General features: G+C 42.6%; 1 protein-coding gene across 1 annotated transcript in view; it reads right to left on the bottom strand.

Moving 5' to 3' along the window:
- Positions 1 to 954: 954 nt before the first annotated feature.
- The window catches only part of ntrk1 (neurotrophic tyrosine kinase, receptor, type 1), a 47,348-nt gene continuing 27,378 nt past the window's right edge, over positions 955 to 20,924 (bottom strand). Inside the window, exons 14-17 of the mRNA XM_015949753.3 lie at positions 19,523 to 19,695; positions 11,198 to 11,438; positions 10,954 to 11,112; positions 955 to 1,931 (exon numbers count right to left, since the gene is read on the bottom strand). Of these exons, the coding sequence (XP_015805239.3) occupies positions 1,746 to 1,931; positions 10,954 to 11,112; positions 11,198 to 11,438; positions 19,523 to 19,695 (759 nt within the window). The 3' untranslated portion in view covers positions 955 to 1,745. The remainder of the gene's footprint in view (positions 1,932 to 10,953; positions 11,113 to 11,197; positions 11,439 to 19,522; positions 19,696 to 20,924) is intronic.

Raw genomic sequence — 20,924 nt, 5'->3', positions numbered from 1 at the left:
GAGATCAAAAATGGAAAACTAAGAAAGCACGAACATCTGATTTAAAAAGCAGATTGGAATAATGATTTTGGAAATGACTATGCTCCGTGGTTGTGATGGGTATTAAAAGCTTGTTTCTTTATCAGGTTTGAGTCATTATGGTTTCTTTCTTTCCTCACTGTGAGCCTCACAAGGTGGCCGGTAAAGCACCCAGAGTGGTTTATTAATAGCAGGAGGCACAGGCCAAAATGAATATGCTCCGCCATTATCATAAAAGAAATAATTATCACAAGAAATCAATATCCTGTGTGCGTACGTTATTAGATGAGGTGAAGGACTGAAAAGGAAAGTTTCCAGCTGCAAAGCTCTAATAGGACTTTCATTTTAAAAATGGCCTCATTTCCAGCTCTTATTCTCATATTTCACATCCAAGCAGGGTGGAGCCTGGAGTGCTTATCAAAAAGGTTCATTCTGAAGCCACAAAGGGAGCCCTTAAGGATACCAGGGACAAACACTACAGAGTGTTCTAATCCTATCTGGCCTGGATCAGCTTGTAAGACACTAGAAGAAACAATCAGCCAGACACGAGTCCTCCAAGTCATTTTTTTTACCTCACCCAGTGCACCAGGGAGGTGGAGGGAGGGGAGGGGGGGATGATAGCATTACTCACAATCCATTACCACCCTCTGGAGACGCTCTGCATACAGAGTGATGGAGGGCGGGGAGGGAAGGGAAGGTGGTGAGGAAGGGTGTTTGTTTGCTGGAGGCCCGGCTGTAAGGCAATATGAAACTTGATTATTCCTTTTCAATAACCGTCTGCTGAGCAGCCCGTGGAGACGACGCAGGCTGCTGATTAGACCGTCAAAACGACACAAGGCTCTTGAATAGCTTGTTAGGACGTGCAGGTTTAAACACACAAAGCAGCAGGAGGGACTGTCCTCCAGGAAGCACGTCCAAAAGAATGTTCTTTTTTTAAATCAACTTTATTTTTTAAGGGAAGACAATATACAAAGTGCTGAATACATGAAGGTGGGTATTTTAGACAGTAGGAGAGAGTATGTACATTCATTATTTACACACAGAGGTTCTACCTGATCTTTCTCTCTAAATGTCCAGTTTCACTTTCAGTGCCATCTGCCCCCCCTCCTGGAGTCTTGCTTTAACCCATCTGTTGCCATCTCAGGCTTTCGTCCCCACCCCCACCCTGCTCCCGTACCAGATTTCACTGCAGTGCTTTGATTTCAGCACAAAAAATACGGCTAATTTGACCGAAAGCCTCTGCAGGGTGAATCTGTCCGACAGGTCCCACCTCTGCTGCTTCTGCTCATAATACATGTAAACACACAGGATTTTTATATCAGGAAACACTTTTTTATGCTTTTTTTTTCTAAAAAATAATCATATGATACAGTGGTTCTGACTCACGGAAAACAAGCTTTGATTGTGATTATCTTATTTACATTGACTAAAGGCGTCCTTCAGAGGAGAATTTGTTCCTCTGAAACACGGAGGCCGAGCGCTGTCACTCCCACTCATGCGTCCTCCCCCAGGCTGATCCCACATCAGATAAACTTTAAACACTTTAGTAAACATTTGACATTTTTTCCAGTGAATCACAGGGCAGTAAACAGGACTCAACGTTTAGCTGGAATGGGACAAAATGAAGCTCACTTGAGCAAATGAGCAAAACGGGGGGAATCATTTTGAAATAAAAAATATTTTTTTTTGTTTCAATGGATCTCTCACGCCTCTGATATCCTCCCCTCTCAACCCAGGATATCCAGATAAACAGGCGGGTTCTTGACCAGCTCCAGCAGTCGGTGGTGGATGTCCTTGATCACCATCCTCTGCTGGGGTTCCCTCTGCCAGCAACCCTGCATCAGCAGGTAGACTTCCTTGGGACAGGTGCGCGGTCTCTCCAGCTCCCGTCCCTGAGTGATGCACTCGATGGCCTGTCGGGGTGGGAATATCAAAAAATGGAAAGGATTCAGCATCATCTTCTTAAAACCAGTCAGGATTTAAAGAGAAGAAAAGAACTCATATGATTTAATTTGCTGTAGGTTTAGGGTTACTGAAGCATCCCGCCATCTGCATCTTTATCTCCATCGGTGACCACTGACATGTTCTCCAAGGCCCTGCAGCAGGAGCCCAGCTCTGTTCTTATCTATAGAACCAGTGAATTTATTGATTTTCTCACCTTCTGTGGTTAGAAAAGTAAAACCACAAAGCTCAAAGTGATCACACAGACAGATGTCAAAAAGGTGTCTCCAGAGTTGCTGTGTTCATTATTACTGTAAACACAGTAAAACTCAATTGGGAAGAACTTAATTATGGATTTGTGGACCTTTAAAGTTTTAATAATGTAAGAAAGGCAAACTTTTTTTCATGTCAGACACTCATGTTGCATTAATCTCATCACTTACCGACTGAAGTTGACATAATCAGGTTAAATCTTGCAAATGAAGGAACGGAAAGACAAAAGAACTGCCCAGGATTGTAGATCAGAATAATATTGTTTGTTTGTGCATTAAGGAGCACATTTTATGGCTGGGTGGGTTCAGTTCATGGGCAGTTTTAATATGATTTCCTGTGGGAGGACTTAGAAGAACATCAACAGCAGAACAACAACTTTTAATGTGTGAATTAAATAGAAAATCTGGCGCAATTATTTGTATTTGAGCTGCAGCAAAGCAGAAGCTGTAAGCCTCGTCCACACCAACTTCTCCAGATGTCTGCTCGCACAAGAGCACCAAATGATTAGAAACGTTAAAAATTTGTTTAGAGAATATACCTGTAAAAATAACATGAACCATCACACACTGTGAACAGACATCCCTATCATTATTATTAATAATAATAATAATAATAATTATTATTATTATTGTTAATAATAATATTTATTGTTATTATTATTATTATTATTATAAGTAATAATAACAACAATAATAATTATATTATTATTATTATTATTATTATTATTATTATTATTATTATTATTATTATTATTATTATTATTATTATAAACTGCAAAATAATGGGACACTGGTTTTATTTTGAAATGGACCTTGCTGAAACTTGTCTCACTTCCTGTCTGGGTATTGTCATTTCTTTAACTTCATGACTATTCACATGGGATGCTCAGAAAAAATAGGGAGCCTGAGTCAGGGCCATCTACTTCCGGACCATGGGTCCCCTGAAGCCAAATAAATGAATGGGAGTCTATGAGCTGATTTTATTTGACGTGTCATGGATTTCATATATGATGTCCTACATAAGCAAACCAGAAAATAACTTTTATGGCCTCACTCACTCCCTCACATTCATTTTTTGCTTTTGTTCAGGTGACCCATGAGCCATACGGATCTCCAGCCGCTGTGAATACTCCAATAGGACTCAATGATTTTTGATTTATGTGGAAGCTGTACGGAAACCAGACTGCAGCTGTTCCAGATTTGGTGTGAAAGAGGCTTTAGAAAGAGGAAAGGCCAAAAAAAAGAAAGGGCTATAAATGTTTCTGGTGCTGAAAGAGCTGTAAAAGACTATCTTTTTCCTCTGCATCTGTAGATAATACCACTAAGAATGTTTTTTTTTATTTTCATACAGACAGAAAGCTGAGTGACAAAGAATCAAATCTTCTTTCACACAGATCTCCTGATCCGAGTCCATTAGCCGCCACCTCTGGGCCAAACGAGCAACCAAAAATGCTCCAACGTTAATGTCTGCATTGACAGATTTATCTCACAGCCTTGCACCGTTTGATGAGGATGATGAGAGGATGTCTCTGTCTGAATGCTAACTGACTCAGTATTCTGCTCATGGCTGTTAACCTTTGTCTGATTAAGTGAACAGAAGTGGAGAGGCTTGTCAACAAAGCTTTTTAACACTAGGGCAGCCCGCCGGTCAGGCCCTGACTCCCAACGCCCTCCTGCTAATTCTTCTCTGCCACTCACTATTTAGGCAACATGGTAATTTCACCTGTCCCTTATGGGGCGAGACAGATTATGATAACAAGGTTACAGTTTATTGGCCTAAGGCAAAAATGAAGTTAATGAGATTAGAATTGAGTGCAATGGGAAAGTGATCCACCCTTCTTGTGGAAGCAGAGAGGTTTATGACCTGTAATAGCATTGCTGTGGTCACAATGGAGACCCACTTCTTGGTGCTTAAGCTGAAAAGCCCAGACTGGCCAGCCCTTAATTACTACAAACTTATTGATTCCTTTATAAGTGCAGAGTATGAAGGACTGCATGCTCTAATAGGTAAAACAAAACGAAATACTGAAACATTTCAGGTGAATGCCTCTGTCCTACTAGTAATCAACTCCATCCATCCATCTATTTTCATCTGCTTATCCGGAGTCGGGGGCAGTAGCCTAAGTTGAGAGGCCCAGACTTCCCTCTCCCCAGCCACTTGGGCCAGCTCCTCCGGGGAAATCCCAAGGTGTTCCCTGGCCAGGTGAGAGACATGGTCCCTCCAACGTGTCCTGGGTCTACCTTTAGGCCTCCTCCTGGTTGGATGTGCCCAGAAAACCTCACCAGGGAGGCGTCCAGGAGGCATCCTGACCAGATGCCCAAGTCACCTCAACTGGCTCCTCTCGATGTGGAGGAGCAGCGAATCTATTCTGAGTCCCTCCCGGATGACCAAGTTTTTCCACGCTATCTCTAAGGGAGAGCCCAGCCACTCTGCGGAGAAAACTCATTTCGGCCGCTTGTATCCACGATCTTGTTCTTTCTGTCACTACCTCATGACCATAGGTGAGGGTAGCAACGTAGATCGACCGATAAATCAAGAGTTTCGCCTTCTGACTCGGGTCTCTCTTCACCACGACAGACTGGTACAACACCCGCAGCCCCAATATGCCTATCGATCTCACACTCCAGTTTTCCCTCACTCGTGAACAAGACCCAGAGATACTTAAACTCCTCCAATTGGGGCAGGACCTCGTTCCTGACCCGGAGAAGGCATTCTACCCTAAACCGCTCCAGCGAAAGCTGAAGATCACATTCTGATTAAGCAAACATGACCACATCATCTGCAAAAAGCAGAGACCTGATCCTCAGGCCACCGAAACGGATCCTGTCCATAAAGGTAATGAACAGAATAAGTGACAAAGGGCAGCCTTGGTGGAGTCCAACTCTCACAGGGAACAAGCCCGACTTACTGCCAGCAATGCGACCAAGCTCTGACACCGGTCATACAGGGACCTAACAGCCCATATCAGAGGGCCTGGTACCCCATACTCCCGGAGTACACCCCCCCAAACTAGGGCCTGCACGACTTTATTTTTTTTAAAGTCGACAGTCAAGTAATGAAAGTCGAGTCGACTTCGACTAGTCGTTGATGACGTCATACGCCGGAAGCGGGGGGGGGGGGGGGGGGGGGGGGGTCGGGGGGTCGGTCGGTAGGTTCGCTGGAGTTTTTGACAATTAAAATTGTGCCCACATTTTCTAAGTTAACACATCTCTTAACAACGGTAGTTTCTGCATCCTACTTCAGTCCTCTCCCCCCTCCCCCTGCGCAGCAGCCGCAAACTCACTGATGCGCCTGCAGCCTTTCCTGCTGCTCTAAACATTAAAATAATTATTTCATTTTCTGTTCCTCACTTCTGATGACCTTCAGTGGTGTCTGTTTGTTGCAACCAGCAGGTACAAAAACGAACTTGTTTTTATTTGACTATTTTTCTGTCCTGTCTGTTTATTATCTTCCTGCATCTCCTCTCAATCCTAAAGAGAAACTGCTACCTGGGTTCATATATATTCACCTTATGAGTTACCTTTGAACTGCAGTTCTAAAAGATCTACTGACCGCAAAAACAGTGGAGTGCCGCTGCTCGCCGGCCGACTACAACGGGACCGTTTTTGCTGCGGACTTCATGCCGGAGCGGAGCGGGGTGGAGATAGTGGAATCTTGGGGGTGCGTCACCGGAGAACAAAACAGGTGAAGAGCCTCGCTCCGCAGCAGCGAAACGCATCAGGCACAAATAACAGACAGAAAACATGAAAGGAAATGAGCCGACATGAACGATCGCGTGTTTAATTTGTTTTTGAGGTGGTGACACCTGATTTGGCGGTGCTCAGGACGCAATGTCTGGAGCGTGTCAACGATCAGAGTTTTGCATGCACAAACTGGTTAAGATTAGGATGGGGGTGAGGGGAAGGTTAAATTGCAAGAGGGAAAAGGTCACAGTTTGGTTAAATGTCCGTTTTACCGCCGGTGTCAGTACCGCACAGCACGTCGCCTCTGCCTGATCCAGACGCGCAGGGGCTCATCACCTGCTGTCTTTTCCGAGGACTGCATCTTGTCAGTCATTATCACGTGACAGCGACTAGTTGATGACAGGCATAAAAAGTCACTACAGAGCCGTGAAGTCGACTAGTCGACTAGTCGACTAGTTCGTACAACCCCTACCCCACACACAGGGCCCCCCCCGAGGGATGTGGTCAAACGCCTTCTCCAAATCTACAAAACACATGTAGACTGGTTGGGCAAATTCCCACACACCCTCCAGGATCCCCCTAAGGGTATAGAGCTGGTCCAGTGTTCCACGGCCAGGACGAAAACCACATTGCTCCTCCTGAATCTGAGGTTCAACAATCCGATGGACCCTCCTCTCCAGAACCCCTGAATAGACCTTACCATTTTCTGTTTGTCGTCTTTAAATAAGGGAACCACCACCCCGGTCTGCCAGTCCAGTGGGACTGCCCCCGATGTCCACGTAATATTGCAGAGCCGCGTCAGCCAACACAGCCCCACAACATCCAGAGCCTTAAGGAACTCCAGGCGGATCTCATCCACCCCTGGAGCCTTGCCACAGAGGAGCTTTTTAACCACCTCAGTGACCTCAGCACCAGAGATTTGAGAGCCCAACTCAAAGTTCCCAGACTATGCTTCCTCACTGGAAGACATGTCGGTGGGATTGAGGAGGTCTTCGAAGTATTCTGCCCACCGATCCACAACGTCCTAAGTAGAGGTCAGCAGCACACCGTCCCCACTATAGATAGTGTTGGTAGCATACTGCTTTCCCCCCCGAGGCTCCGGATGATGGACCAGAATCTCCTCGATGCCGTACAGAAGTCTTGCTCCATGGTCTCACCGAACTCCTCCCATGCCCGGGTTTTTGCCTCAGTGACCACCCGAGCCGCGTTCCGCTTGGACTGCCGGTACCTGTCAGCATCCTCTGGAGTCCCACAGGCCAAAAAGACCTGATAGGACTCTTTCTTCAGCTTAACGGCATCTCTAACCGCTGGTGTCCTCCAGCAGGTTCGGGGGTTGCCACCACGACAGGCACCGATGATCCTGCGACCACAGCTCTGGTCGGCCGCCTCAACAATGGAGGCACGGAACAGGGTCCATTCAGACTCAATGTCCCCCGCCTCCCCCGGAACATTTTGGAAGTTCTGTCGGAGGTGGGAATTGAAACTCCTTCTGACAGGAAACTCTGCCAGACGTTCACAGCAAACCCTCGCGATACGTTTGGGCCTGCCTGGTCTGACCGGCGTCCTCCCCCACCATCTGAGCCAACTCACCACCAGGTAGTGGTCAGTTGACAGCTCCGCCCCTCTCTTCACCAGAGTGTCCAAGAAATGCAGCCGCAGGTCCGACGAAAATACAACAAAGTCGATCATCGAGCTGCGGCCTAAGGTATCCTGGTGCCAAGAGCACATATGGACACCTTTATTTCTGAACATGGTGTTCATTATGGACAATCCATGACTAGCACCAGAAATCCAATAACAAAACACCACTCGAGTAAACAACTCTATGAATTAAAATATTAAAGTAAGAAAACTACTACAAACTGCTACAATTAACCTAAAAACTTTAGAAGAAAATTTTTAGATTTCTGATTTAGAGAGAAACAGAAGGCTGATATTTCTTTCATTGGGAAATGTACAACCAACAGAACAAGGAAATAAGAAGTAGTATCTTATGGTGCGTTTTAGCATCTTGTTGTAACGAGTTTTAGTATCTTGTTATAACGAGGTAATTATCTCATCATGACGAGTTTTAGTATCTTGTCAATTTGAGCTTTGGTATCTTGTTATAACGAGGTAGTATTTCATCATGACCAGTTTTAGTATCTTGTTATAATGAGTTTTGGTATCTCATCATAACGAGTTTTAGTTGTTACAGCTGGTGCCTTTTTGCCCTGGGGATGGGAGCCCAGGACATAAGTTGCCGTCATCTCCTACCTCTACAAAGGCACAGCAATCATGAGAGACCTCCCCTCCTCCTCCCTTGTGCCTACACAAGTCACTGGAAAACGAGGAGTAACAAACTGTGTCTGTTGTTTTCATTTTCTGTTTGTCGTCTTTTTAGCTTTATATAATTGAATCATTCGCTTTTTTCAGATAAGTCAATGTTAATTTAGCTAACTGTTGTTTAGTAACTAATTAATGTTACTTCAAAGCAACAAGCTAATTTTCTGGAAGGGGTGGAGGGGTTGTTAGTTGCTTGTTTCTTAGCCAGTTAGCATGTTATTCCACAAAAATGGCCTTGCTTCAGAGTAAAAACTATGAACCAAAAAATAAAGCATGTTCCTTGTCCATAATAACCTCTTTAAACTTAGAAGCACGTTGGAAGTAAAGCATCCTTAAGGCCTGGTTCGCACGGCAGGATTTTGTAAGTAATACATTTTTAAAACAGCAAAGAAACTGATATCACACACGGCCATTACCCAATCAGACGGGACATTTATTAAAACCTCTCAAGATCTAACGTGACTTTGGAGTAAACAAACATGGCGGGCGTGCTGATTGGCTATATTTCACATATGAAACAGAAAATTTAAACTGGGCCAAGGCAATCCAACATGTTTAACGTCATTCCTGATATGTGATCCAGGTGGTCTTGACATTTTTTTTCCAGCAGACCAGAATGCTCATAACACAGCACACATGACAAGAACATCTAAATTATGCTTAGAGTCATTAAGGTTGTAGGAGTAACATACGTATTTATTTGGGTGCTTTTAAAGCTTGATATACTACCCTACACTTTGACCAGTATGATGTGAATTTCCATTTAAATATGGAAATCCAGTCTGATTGGTCTTTGAATGTTTAACCAAAAGCTTTAGAATTCTTTGTTTATTGAGGGATTATCAGACACTTCGTATTAATTCAAGAAGAGAGTCAAGATTATTAAGAGTAAGAAATTTATTTTCTAAACAATTAAAAACATGACAACTAGGACATTTTATGTGATGAATGGATCTAAGTGGATGGAATGTGAGATGTGATGGTGTGTGAATGTGATGTTATCAGAACCTTCATATCTGAAGAAACTGAGTTCTGAGTGGGAGTGAATTTGGTCTGCATTAAACTAACAAAGTTGGCTCTTATGACACATTAGACGCAATCTGTCGAGTCTACGTACCCTGATCGGAGACCCCCGTGGTAGATCCGGAATGTGTTGAGGTCTGGGGACCCCAGAGGTACCGAAGTCCATAGAAGAAACCGCAGTGCTGACTAGACCGGTCTCGAGATGTCTCCAGGTCACGCCAGTTGTTATTTGCGTCTTAGGAATAACTCTTAAGGAGTTGAAGTTGGTTCAGCTTTATTCTGAAGGAACCGTTTGCAGTCAGTTGTAGCATGCAACAGGTTTTGACAGCTTGTCAAAGATGCGGTGGGAGCAGAGTTTCCCTCCGATGGCCAGTCAGAGTTAGGCTCAACTGAATCACTCAGGGAGTGATGCTGTTTTAAATACTGGCCATATCTTGGTTTATTGATAAATCAGAACTTGCCCTGTAAAGGGGTTTTGCCAACAAACCCAGATACACAGCTCCCTCAGATATGAAGATGCTGATTTTGTGGCTAAGAAAATATCTATGTGCAGTGACTTATATTACATTATAACTTGCGTCATTGAGATATGGTGAATGTGTCTTGTCCAGCCAGTGTGCTGATTAAATATATGGGTCATATATTTCATTTTATCCTTGTTAACCTTTCAATGTAATAATAATATTCATTTCAACTTCAGTAATTTAAGCACAGATTAATCAAAACATTTCATTAAACCATATTGTCCATTTCATTATATGATTATATGATAGTTATTCATATAACATTTGTTCATTCAACCATATTATTATTTAATGATTATTTAACTAATGAGTTGTAAAAGTTCTTCTTTCATGAGTGTTATTATTATTGTTATTTTCTAAAGGCTTTGTTTGGGAACATAGGCTGACATCTTGTTCCCCCTGAAATGTCAACAAGGACTGCAGAACCTTCTGGGCTTTAGAAGACAGGATAGAAACTCCACTCAGATAGTAGAATTAGGTCTGTAGATGATCGGATATTGTGTAAGTCAATATGTAGATGAAAACTGACCATTTCTGGATGTTACAAGGTCTAAAGATTCTCAGAATAGGAGAATCAGGTAAAAAGCAACATGATAGTCCGGCCACAGGAACCGGCCCTAAGGAAGAAATCTAGCTGTCATGTTTCTAAATCCAAACCACTTTAACACCATTTTTTCTGGATTTTGAACGCATTTTATTTTTATTTTTTTGGGAGAAAAAGTGAAGTATTGAAAAGTATTTTCTGGTATAACTAGTGTCTAGTAAACAATTACTTTTAGCACAACTGGGATGTTCTAAACGAATCAGCAACAGCTATGTGTTGGTCTCTCATAACTCATATTTCTTGTTTGTGCTGGTATGCAGCTATTCACATTTTTAGATATTTCATTTATGAGCATTTCAAGGATGAACATTTTTAGGGTAAATACCTCCAGAGATTCTGCTTCCAAGAAAAAAGTGTATTCTGTCATCTTGAGGAACATTTTTCAGAGTTTTTAGCTGCAGTCCGAACTTTTAAAAAAATTCTTAAAAAATCTGGACAAAAGAGGTTAAACTGTTTGTAAGGCAAGTTAATGATGAATAACCCAACAGTAGCTTTGTTGTTTTATTCAGATTCTAGGATTATCATGACTTGCAGACTAAATGCACCAGTGACCCAAACCCACCTCATTGTTGGACAGCTGATACCAGGGTTGTTTGCCATAGGTGAAGATTTCCCAGAGAACCACGCCAAAGCTCCAGATGTCGCTCTCTGTTGTGAACTTTCTGTACATGATGCTCTCCGGAGGCATCCACCGGATTGGTAGCATTGTGCGTCCACCCACCTGAAGGTCAAATAAAATCACGTTTGTGAAATGACACCACCTTTTTGAGATGGGGTCAACTGGTTCTCTCGAACCAGACACTTACCCGGTAGTAATCTGTGCTGTAGATGTCTCGAGACATCCCAAAGTCTCCAATCTTCACCACCAGGCCTTCTCCCACCAGGCAGTTACGGGTCGCCAGGTCGCGGTGGACGAAGTGCAGTGACGCCAGGTAAACCATGCCTGAAGCTATCTGAGCAGCGATGTGCAGCATCTGAGGTAGAGTCAGCTGACCCAACGGGGGCATCTTTGACTCCTCTAGGATTCGAGCATCAGGGCCGTGAGCTCTGGGGGAGGGGCACAGGTGATACAAATAATAAGCAACCAAAATATCTGACAAATTTTTCTATTTTATTTGAATCAGTCTGAATGAATTAAACTGTTCCTGACTGCTGTTATTTGGTCACTTCTGGTCCAGGGCAGCTGTTCAGGGTTGAGAGCCAACCATGCGCCCCAAAACACTGAAAATTAGGTCTTAAAATTATCTTCAGAAGTCAAGACATAAAAGCAAAGCTTTACTCAACATCTTAAAATATTAACCCAAATGTGTCCAAAACCTTTAGAATAATAATTTGTTTTGTCGTAATTTTATGGTTTTGGTTTATTTTCAGTTCTTCTTCGCTCTACTGCCACCCTTTTCATACACGTTACTAATAAAATGGCATGATAATTATATCTGAATGGAGAAACAAGTAACTTTTATTTGTGTAGCACACTTTTCACAGATATAAATCACAAAGTGCTTCACAGTAAAACAGAATATTATGCCATAAATTAAACAACAAGCAGGACTTTGTAAGTACCTTGAGACGACTCTTGTCAAGACCTCATCCCTTACCCGGAGAAGGCATTCTACCCTTTTCTGATTCAAGACCATGGTCTCGGATTTAGAGGAGCTGATTCTCATCCCAGCTGCTTCACACTTGGCTGTGAATCTCTCCAGCAAAAGCTGGAGATCACATTCAGATAAAGCCAACAGGACACATCATCTGCAAAAGGCAGAGACCTGATCCTCAGGCCACCAAAACGGATCCCCTCAACACTTTGGCTGTGCCTAGAAATCATGTCCATAAAAGTTATGAACAGAATTGGTGAGGGCAGCCTTGGCGGAGTCCAACTTTTGCCGAGCTCGACTTACACCAGTCACTGGCAATGCACCAGTCATATAGGGACCTGACAGCCTGTATCAGAGGTCCTAGTACCCCACACTCCCGTGGAGTACTCCCTACAGGGCCCACATGGGACTCAGTCCAACACCTTCTCCAAATCTACAAAACACATGTAGATTGGTTGGGTGAACTCCCACGCACCCTCCAGGACCTTCTCAAGGGTTTAGAACTGGTCCAGTGTTCCACGGCCAGGACAAAAACCAAATTGTTCCTCCTGAAGCGGCGGTTTGACAATCTGACTGACCCTGCTCTCCAGAACCCTTGAATAGACCTTACCAGGGAGGCTCAGGAGTGTGATCCCCCTGCAGTTGGAACACATCCTGCGGTCCCCCTTTTTAAAGTAGGGGGACCACCACCCTGGTCTGCCAGTCCAGTGGGCCTGCCCACGATTTCCATGCAAATTGCAGAATCGCGTCAGCCAACACAACTCTACAACTTCCAGAGCCTTAGGGAAAAGATTGTATGCAACAACAAATGTAAATTTATTTCAAATAATTGGTTGTGTGAAAGTTGTTAATAAAGGTTTTTCAAAAAGGTAGCACAGCGACCAACATCCCGTCATGCGTTGCGGTCGATGACGCAATGCTCCCAGCCTCAATTCGACAATTACTTTCACACTCGTGTACCACACACTCGAGGCCTTACAGTGCACTTCCTCCAAGTGCACGTCACAGAAGACCATAGAGCACATTGCGAGTATCATGATTGGGCCTAAGTCTCTGGGTGACACCACATTAGATGCCATATTTTCTTTTACGGGAGCCTGTGAGGACAAAAATTAATTTACTGATTTGTAACAAAAGGTTATAGAACTTTAACCATTCATAAATGTTGTTTTACACTTCTACACTCATTACCAGTGATGAAAGGGAGTTTGATGTGCTTGCCATTTTGCTGGAAGTTGTGCTCACAGGGATTTTTGGCCCTAATGACCTTTCACTGGTAAGGTCTTACTCGAACACAAAAATACCACTTGCTTGCAATGATTGAGGTATGTACCGCCCCCTATCCCCAGGGAAAATACACATTAATAAAAATCTCTTCCAGGGATGATTTACTTAGAAAATGCACATTGTCTTTGTGTTTGGATATAAACCTCACACACAATAAAAGAAACTGTTTCTGAGAGTCTGATGGTGCTTCTATTGGCCGTTGGGATTATCACTCCCCCGATTGGACGTATCATTGATTGTGTCACCAACCTCGGGTCACCTGAAGGACAGTGACCTCAGCGAGCAATCTGCAGATTGAACACTTCTGATAAATAAGAGTATGGAGCAGACGCGGTCAGCACGCCACAATAAAGCCATTTAAAACTGATGCATAATAGAAAACACAGGCTTGTAATACGCCTACAATTGATTTGCAATAATGTAATTCAGAGATGCAGAGCACATTAACTCTGGTGATGTTGAACACCCACTCTGATACCCAACTGTCTAAATGAGCGAATCACAGCTGATGTGTCTCCATGTGGCGACCATCCTAATCTCTCTCTCTCCTCCACTTTACAAAGGAAGTTGTTTATACTATCACTATTAGTTTAAAAGGCAGGTGGCAGGGTGGGAAAGCAGCTGCACCATGGGGGCTCTCAGACATTTCACCCACTCTGTTTTCTGGAAATGTGATTTCCATCCATTGGTGAACATATATCTCAGGAAAAGCCTGTGTGTGTGCACGCATGTGTGTGTGTGTTTTCTATGTTTTCATTCCCAGTCTGTCTCCTGCAGAGAACACCTGGCAGTCAGCATCAACCGCGTCTGCTCTGATAGCTTTCTCAGATTGTTTCCAAGGTGCCGAGTGAGCTTTAATAGGTCAGCTCAGCCTTTCTCTCCCTCTTGAGGTTACGAAAAATATTCTAGATGCTCAGAAAGCACATTCGTACTATAATAAGTCATATTCTGAAATATTTTGCACATTTTTTTCCCTTGAGACCCTAAATTAGCTCAGACTTTCCTGTTTCTGCTGAAATGTTGACTCTTATTTTCAGCATCATTAGAAGTTGACTCTTTTTCTGGTTAGAGCCTCTTTTACGATCTGCCCCTTGCAGGTAGTTTGTTAGCATGCACAAATCTTACTCTCATAATAAAACACAAATCTATAGCTCTTCCTGAAACAGTGAGTGTTTGAACAGAAATACTTTTAGCTTCTTCATAAAGAGACACATTATCATCCAACACCACACGTTCCAAGCCAACCAATGTGGTGAAACAGGCAACAATCCCACCAAGGGGCATCTGACCTAATGGAATGGTTCTGAAAGAAATTATAATCTCCTATGCAAATAATTCAGGTATTTCAGTCGTCACTTTCTTGGATGGACACATGAGTTAATATTTTATTCTTCTTTCAACACCTGAACATGATAAATAAGAATTTATTATATCTACAGTAGTGCGGTATTCCTGGTTTGGGGAATATCATGCAGCTGAAGAGCCCTTATCTCTGATGTCAGCCAAAATAAGATGGATCCAAAGGTCCGTTCCTTCATGGGAAGTGTCCACCAGGTAACTGGTTAACCTGCGCTCCCACAGCTCATCTTTAACTACTGACACACTCTCCACCTGGGCCTCCAGTGCTTAGTTCTCCACTTGGTTCCTGAACAACATGGAGGCCTCCTCAGGCCACTGTCGGTTAGGGTTAGCTTCCAGACTTTCGTCCTCTATGTGCTCCAGCTTCCACTCCTCCATCCTCCCCTCCCCTTTCATTCTCATTCTTCACTGTTGGTCACCTCATCAGTGGTTCCTACAAAGGATCGGTTTAATCTTCCCCCTTGCACCTGGCCACCACAGCCAAGGTAATAAGGCACTGAGCAGAGCTGCCTGGCCCATCCACGACATCACCATCAAGGTTAATGACAGGATCAGTCCCAGCAGATGAGAACAACAGCAGCTCTATATGTAGACCTTCCCGCTGTTTATCTGAACATCCAAGCTGCTGCAGTAGGCTACCAGGAGACCTTGAAGACCTTGAATGTCTGCATAATCGAGTATGGAAAACTCAGTGCCACACAGGTCCTGAGCCCAATCCAGGGACATTGGGACATGTATCATATCAGCTGTATCAGCTGCTTTGGTTGTCACCTCCTTTATCCGGTATAATTTATTTTCTCCTTGTAATAATGGTAGTCATTATTGCTACAGATTCCCCTTCAGTCTGCTTAACTGCTGTCAGAAAGTTTGTGGTTGTGTATCTCCACTCTCCGGTGAGTAACCAACTTCATGTGCATGCAGCTAGTTAGCTGTATGTAGGCCACAAGCCTTAGCCACATGATCAGTACTGCTTGGTACATTCGCTCACTTTAGAGACCAAAGAGAATGATTTATAATATTGATATTGTCATTCTCCTGGGATATTTGATTTGAACACTTATTTTCTATAACAAAGTGTCAATGTGAATTCAGCTGAATAATTGATAAGAAGTTTTGTGAAACAGATAACAAAGAAACTGATATTTGAAAGTAAATGTACAACTTTAAACTCGTTAAAGAGTTTAAGTAATTTAGAAAGACATGTCATCTTTATCATTTGGTTTATTTCTTTGTATGTGTATACATGTAAATAATTGTATTAATGACTTATTTTCTGGCTTATTTTAGGTCACGTTTTTTGGCGGATATTTTGTTTCTTCTTCAGTTTTCATCCTGAAGACCTCATCGGATTCTCCTCGGTTTTACCGTGGATGTCAAGCTACCATTAAGAAGGAAGCTCACTTGGAAAAAGGACTAAATGAACTTGAGCTCACAAGGACAAAAAGCCTTGTGATCTCTTAGGACTTGATAATTTTTGCAAACTGTTATCCTGTCATTCTTTTCTTCTCACCCGTAAATAACTTTAATACATTGTTCAAACTAAAGCCCTTTTGTGTTCTGTTATTTTTATTCACACACTTCGACTCTAGAGCCGAACCTTATTCTGATCCCCATTCCACCTGCTGGTAAAAGGCAGGTTGGTGTGTAGTCCTGACCAGCGTTACACCAGTCACTATTATCTAGGTCCGAATGTCTTTTGTTGTCCGTGACTTTTTTTGAAGTGGTATCAGCCAGCGGTGTCCCTTCTTCATTAGTAAGCAGAGAACCTCTCACATGGTGTTCTGTTGCTAAATACACAAGTGTTTGATGAATGGAGGACCCAGGGAAGTGCGGAGACCCTAACCCTAACACAATCAGAATTGTTCTTGATATTTGGCAAAATGGAAACCTTCACAAGGCTGAGGCACCTAGCCATGCCCAGAAGGTCTTGCAGGATCCAGATCCATCTGCCATCATTCCTGATCAGAGTGATGGCTGTCGTGCACAGAGCTGCCAGAAGGAGAAGTCCAGAGATTGCATCCGACACAGGATCCAGGCGGATGAAGAGTGCCAAGGTAGAAGCGATTGTGGAAAACGCAATCTAGATGTAAACAAGACAGTTGTAGAAGTGCAAAAGCAGGACTCCAAAGGCAAAAGTTACTGCAATAACACCTGGAACGTGGAATATGGTCGGTGCCATTTCAGTTTTTCCACGTCCCACTTGTTGAAATGCTTTATACCGTTTTTTTGGCATGGCTGGCTATTACTGCTGTTTCTGCAAAACAAGTTGCCATTGTTGTTACTCCTTTAACTTCTCTTTTAAGCCCCAATAGAATACCTTATCTTTTTAATGGTCGGATGCTGCCCAACAAGCGTTTGAGAACCATTAAGCAGCACCCCTGTGCCCCAAGCCCCAGATCCTTCCAAACCATTCACTCTGGAAGTCGACTCCAGTGATGTTGGGATGTACAAATGTTTATGTTTATGTATTTAGCAGATAAATGTTTGGGCATTTTCCCAGCTGTTCATAAAGTACCACCTCTTCAGGGTCTCTCTTACACTTTTTGGCCCCAAAGCCAACTAAGGTTGTTTTCTGTTCAGAAACTCACTGTAAATTTCAGATTTCACTCTTACAGAAAGATGCTTTTAGAAATACCTTTGAAGCCAGTGTTAAAAAAATTTCCAATTTTTGTTTGAATTAGAAAAAATGTTCATATTTTATTTGGATTTTTAATTGCTAGAAGTTTCTGGTGTTTAGAACTGACCTCTGAAACAGCTTTCCATCCGATAACCAGGATTATGATGCAGCATTCCAACTGCTCTACAGTAGCATGAGCCCTTCGAGCAAGTTATGGCCATTAGCTGCAGGAACGTCTCAACACACACCTCAGATAAATTAGCAGCTTAAAGTGAAGGTTTTGATAGGTTAATGGAGCAAGGTGATGGGTTGACAGAAAATAATAGAGAAAATGAGTTGAGATGGCAGCAAGAATGCAGAAAAATACATTTGACTTTGGTATTTACCAGGTCTGTCAAAATGCATTTAATAATGATCTTTACTGACAGTAAACAAATGACAGGTTTTACTATTTAATATAAAATCTTTACAAGAAAAACCTATTTGAAATCAAAGTGGAGAACTAATTATTAAAAAGGTCTACAAAATGAATCGCCCATTAAAAAGTTGTTTCAGAATTTGGCTTGAGATGTTTGGAAACATGCTGTTTGTTTTTTAAAATAACTTAAGTTCATAACATGTTTTCAATCAATCCATAAAAATTTTGCCAAATTAACTGAGTCATGTCATATTTAAGACTTACTTCTCCTCAGGAAATACCCAGGTCCCTTTTGTAACCAGGATCCTTGAATGGTTCATACTGGTGATAAACTGGTTATATTAACTGGTTATATTTTTACCATAGAGCATGTTAATGTGAATTACATCATATGAATGACATTTATGTTTTAACCAAGATGAAATCAGGGACATATCTGAGGTTCTGCTTTTGTCTACGTGTAGAAGATCATGGTGCAGGAGAAGTTTTTCCTATTCAGACCACAGCCTTGGTTTTGTTTTCCAGTTAAACCAATGCTTTAATAAAACTAACTGGATTAATAAGAATTGTCTCTAACATGTGATGCTGATTGATGAGTAGCAAATGTTCCAAACTCAACTCAACCAATGTCTAAACAATGAAGTAAAACTTTATAAAGGTCAAAAGTAATGTTAAAGCTGCTGGCAGTGGCTCATTAGGGTTACTTTGGTAGCCAAGCACCTGTGTCTCTCACTCCCTGAAAACAAAGCTAATAAGAGGCAAGCAAGAACTGTTTAACGTGAACTATGCAGTTTGGGTTTGTTTTTAGCACCCCCAGAGTCCGTTAGTAATTCACTATTGTAAAAGCAAAAATGAGACTTATCTCTGTGTTTGTCTTTTTAACGCCTTACTCTAACTGCTGAAACATCTCAGCCTTCATAAGTGTTTACAGGACAGCAAATCAGCTACAGGGGTGGGGAACCCTGGTCCATCAAGGGCTGCTATCCAGCATATTTTAGTTTCAACCCTGCATCATCACACCTGGTTTCAATCAGTAGGTGATTAACAAGCTTCTGTAGAGCTTGATGAGCAGCAGAACAGGTGAACCAACCACTGAATCAGAAGTGTTGGAGCAATGACATGCAGGATACCAGCCCTCGAGGACCAGGGTTCCCCACTCCTAATTCTAAAACATGCTGAAAGCAGACTGCAGCACCAGCATGTCAGTTCCACATTACTAACAGGTAGCGCCCGCCAACTCTGAAGTTGCAAGTGCGGTATTCTGGCCACAGGGGGCAGTGAGCGTCTGAGAGACCTTTTATTAACCCCGTAAAGGGTAATTATAGCGAATACTGGAAGAAAATTATTTTAAAATATGAAGCAACTGCATAGAATACCTTTAAAAGCTAAAATGTTCAGTTGAGTCGTGTGTGTGTGTGCACGTGTGTGCGAGTGTGTGGGTGTGGTTTGCAAAAATTTGCATGGATTCAACTGATAATTGTGACTGCATCCTTAATAGGTTATGCCCTGGCATCCAAATAAAGTGGGCTTGTACCATTATGCAGGTAAAAAGAATAAGTTCAGCTAATAAATCAGATTTTGCCAATCATCTTTCTTTGTGTAGGTTAATAATAAAAACCAATCTTGAAATTTTCAAAAGAACATCTGAAAATATTTAAACCTTCAATCCAAAAATCAGGAAACCTTCTATCTCACAGCTAGAACAAATGGCCTTGAGACTTTTATCTTAAAAATACAATTAAAGGTTTGATTATGTCTTCATTCAATCAACAGCACTATTATTATTTTACCAATCATTTCAGCTTTAGGGTTCATGAAGGTCCACTGAGGAGGCTGCATTTAGGCTCCTACGTACCGAAGGAAACGATTCAAGTCTCCGTGCCTCATGTACTCGAACACCATGGCCAGCGGCTCTCCATCCGTGCAGACTCCATAGAACCGGACAATGTGTTTGTGTTGGAGAACCGTCAGCAGCTCTGCCTCCCGCTGGAAGTCCTGCCGGGTCGACTCGTTTGCATCCTTCAGAGTCTGCAAAGGAACATGGGATTTATAAAAGGAAAGTGTTCCTGATTCAGTATCGTAGGAGGAGCTGAATGAACAATGTCTGACCCAACCTGAAAAACTAATATCTTTCACTTTCAGTGTTTCCCTTCAGGCACTGCCACGGCAACCGTTCTGGCTCCATCCTCTACAGTCGTAGGCAAAAGTTTATTTACACAAATATTCATTTTCACTGAAGAAAACCAGGGCAGGAAACTCTCCGGACTGGGTCTTCTAACTCTCTGAAGATGAGAGCTGCTTCATAATTATTGAGCAAAACGAAGGGCTACCAGGTTGATCCACAAAATTTAGATCAGAGTTGAACTAACCTCAATAAACTTCTTTTAATTGTTATTTTAAAGGTGTGAAACACTGAAAAAACGTTATTAACCCTCCCACTGTCTTAATGGGTGTGACCCAATGAGGAAAGTTGACCATTGAGCAGGGTTGATGGTTTATCCTTTGAGGTCCTTGTAGCAGGGGTGAGGTGAGCACCACCTCACCCCTGCCACGTGGACCTCAAGGGATAAACCATCAATTCTGCTCAATGGTCAACTTTCCTTGCGGGGTCACCCATAAAGGCAGTGGGAGGGTTATTGATTATTTCTACTTATAGTCGGTCACTGAGTTTTTCATGCAGGCTGGACATGAAAATATTCTCCTACACCTATCTCCTGCATTAGCTTCTGACTGATGGTGAAACTCTAGGATTTGAAAATCCTGACACTCAACATTCATGGATTCACCCATCTTGACTTGCAACAGGGAAGGCTGTTGTTAGTTTAGCATCCAGGAAACGGTAGAGAACGTCTCGGCTGGTGGAAGCTAACTGTTAGCATTAGCAACTCCACCACACAGCATAACTCCCTCAGGTTTATGTGAAATTTGTGGAGGGAAAACATCCACGTTGCAGAGCAGACAGTGGTAGAGTCGCGTTGCTGTTAGCCAATAAGAAGTGAGATGTCCAAACATCAGGAAATAAGACTATTAAGCTCTCCTCTGATGTAGCATTTTGCTAGTTCCTGAAACAAACGCATCTGAGCTTTTTTTCCTCCTGAGTATGACTTGCAAGGCATTCATTCCTACTAGAGACCACTGAAAATAAATGAGTGTCCCACATGTTTAAACAATATTGCAGTTTTCAAATCTTTATTAAGGCAAGAGTGATTTAAAAATGGCTATGCAAAAAGTATAATGTTTAAGGCTTTGCTAAGTGG

Source organism: Nothobranchius furzeri, chromosome 5, assembly GCF_043380555.1.
Source record: "Nothobranchius furzeri strain GRZ-AD chromosome 5, NfurGRZ-RIMD1, whole genome shotgun sequence".
Taxonomy (NCBI): Eukaryota; Metazoa; Chordata; class Actinopteri; order Cyprinodontiformes; family Nothobranchiidae; genus Nothobranchius; species Nothobranchius furzeri.
Note: the sequence above shows the minus strand (reverse complement) of the source record. Positions and strands in the feature narration are given on the sequence as shown.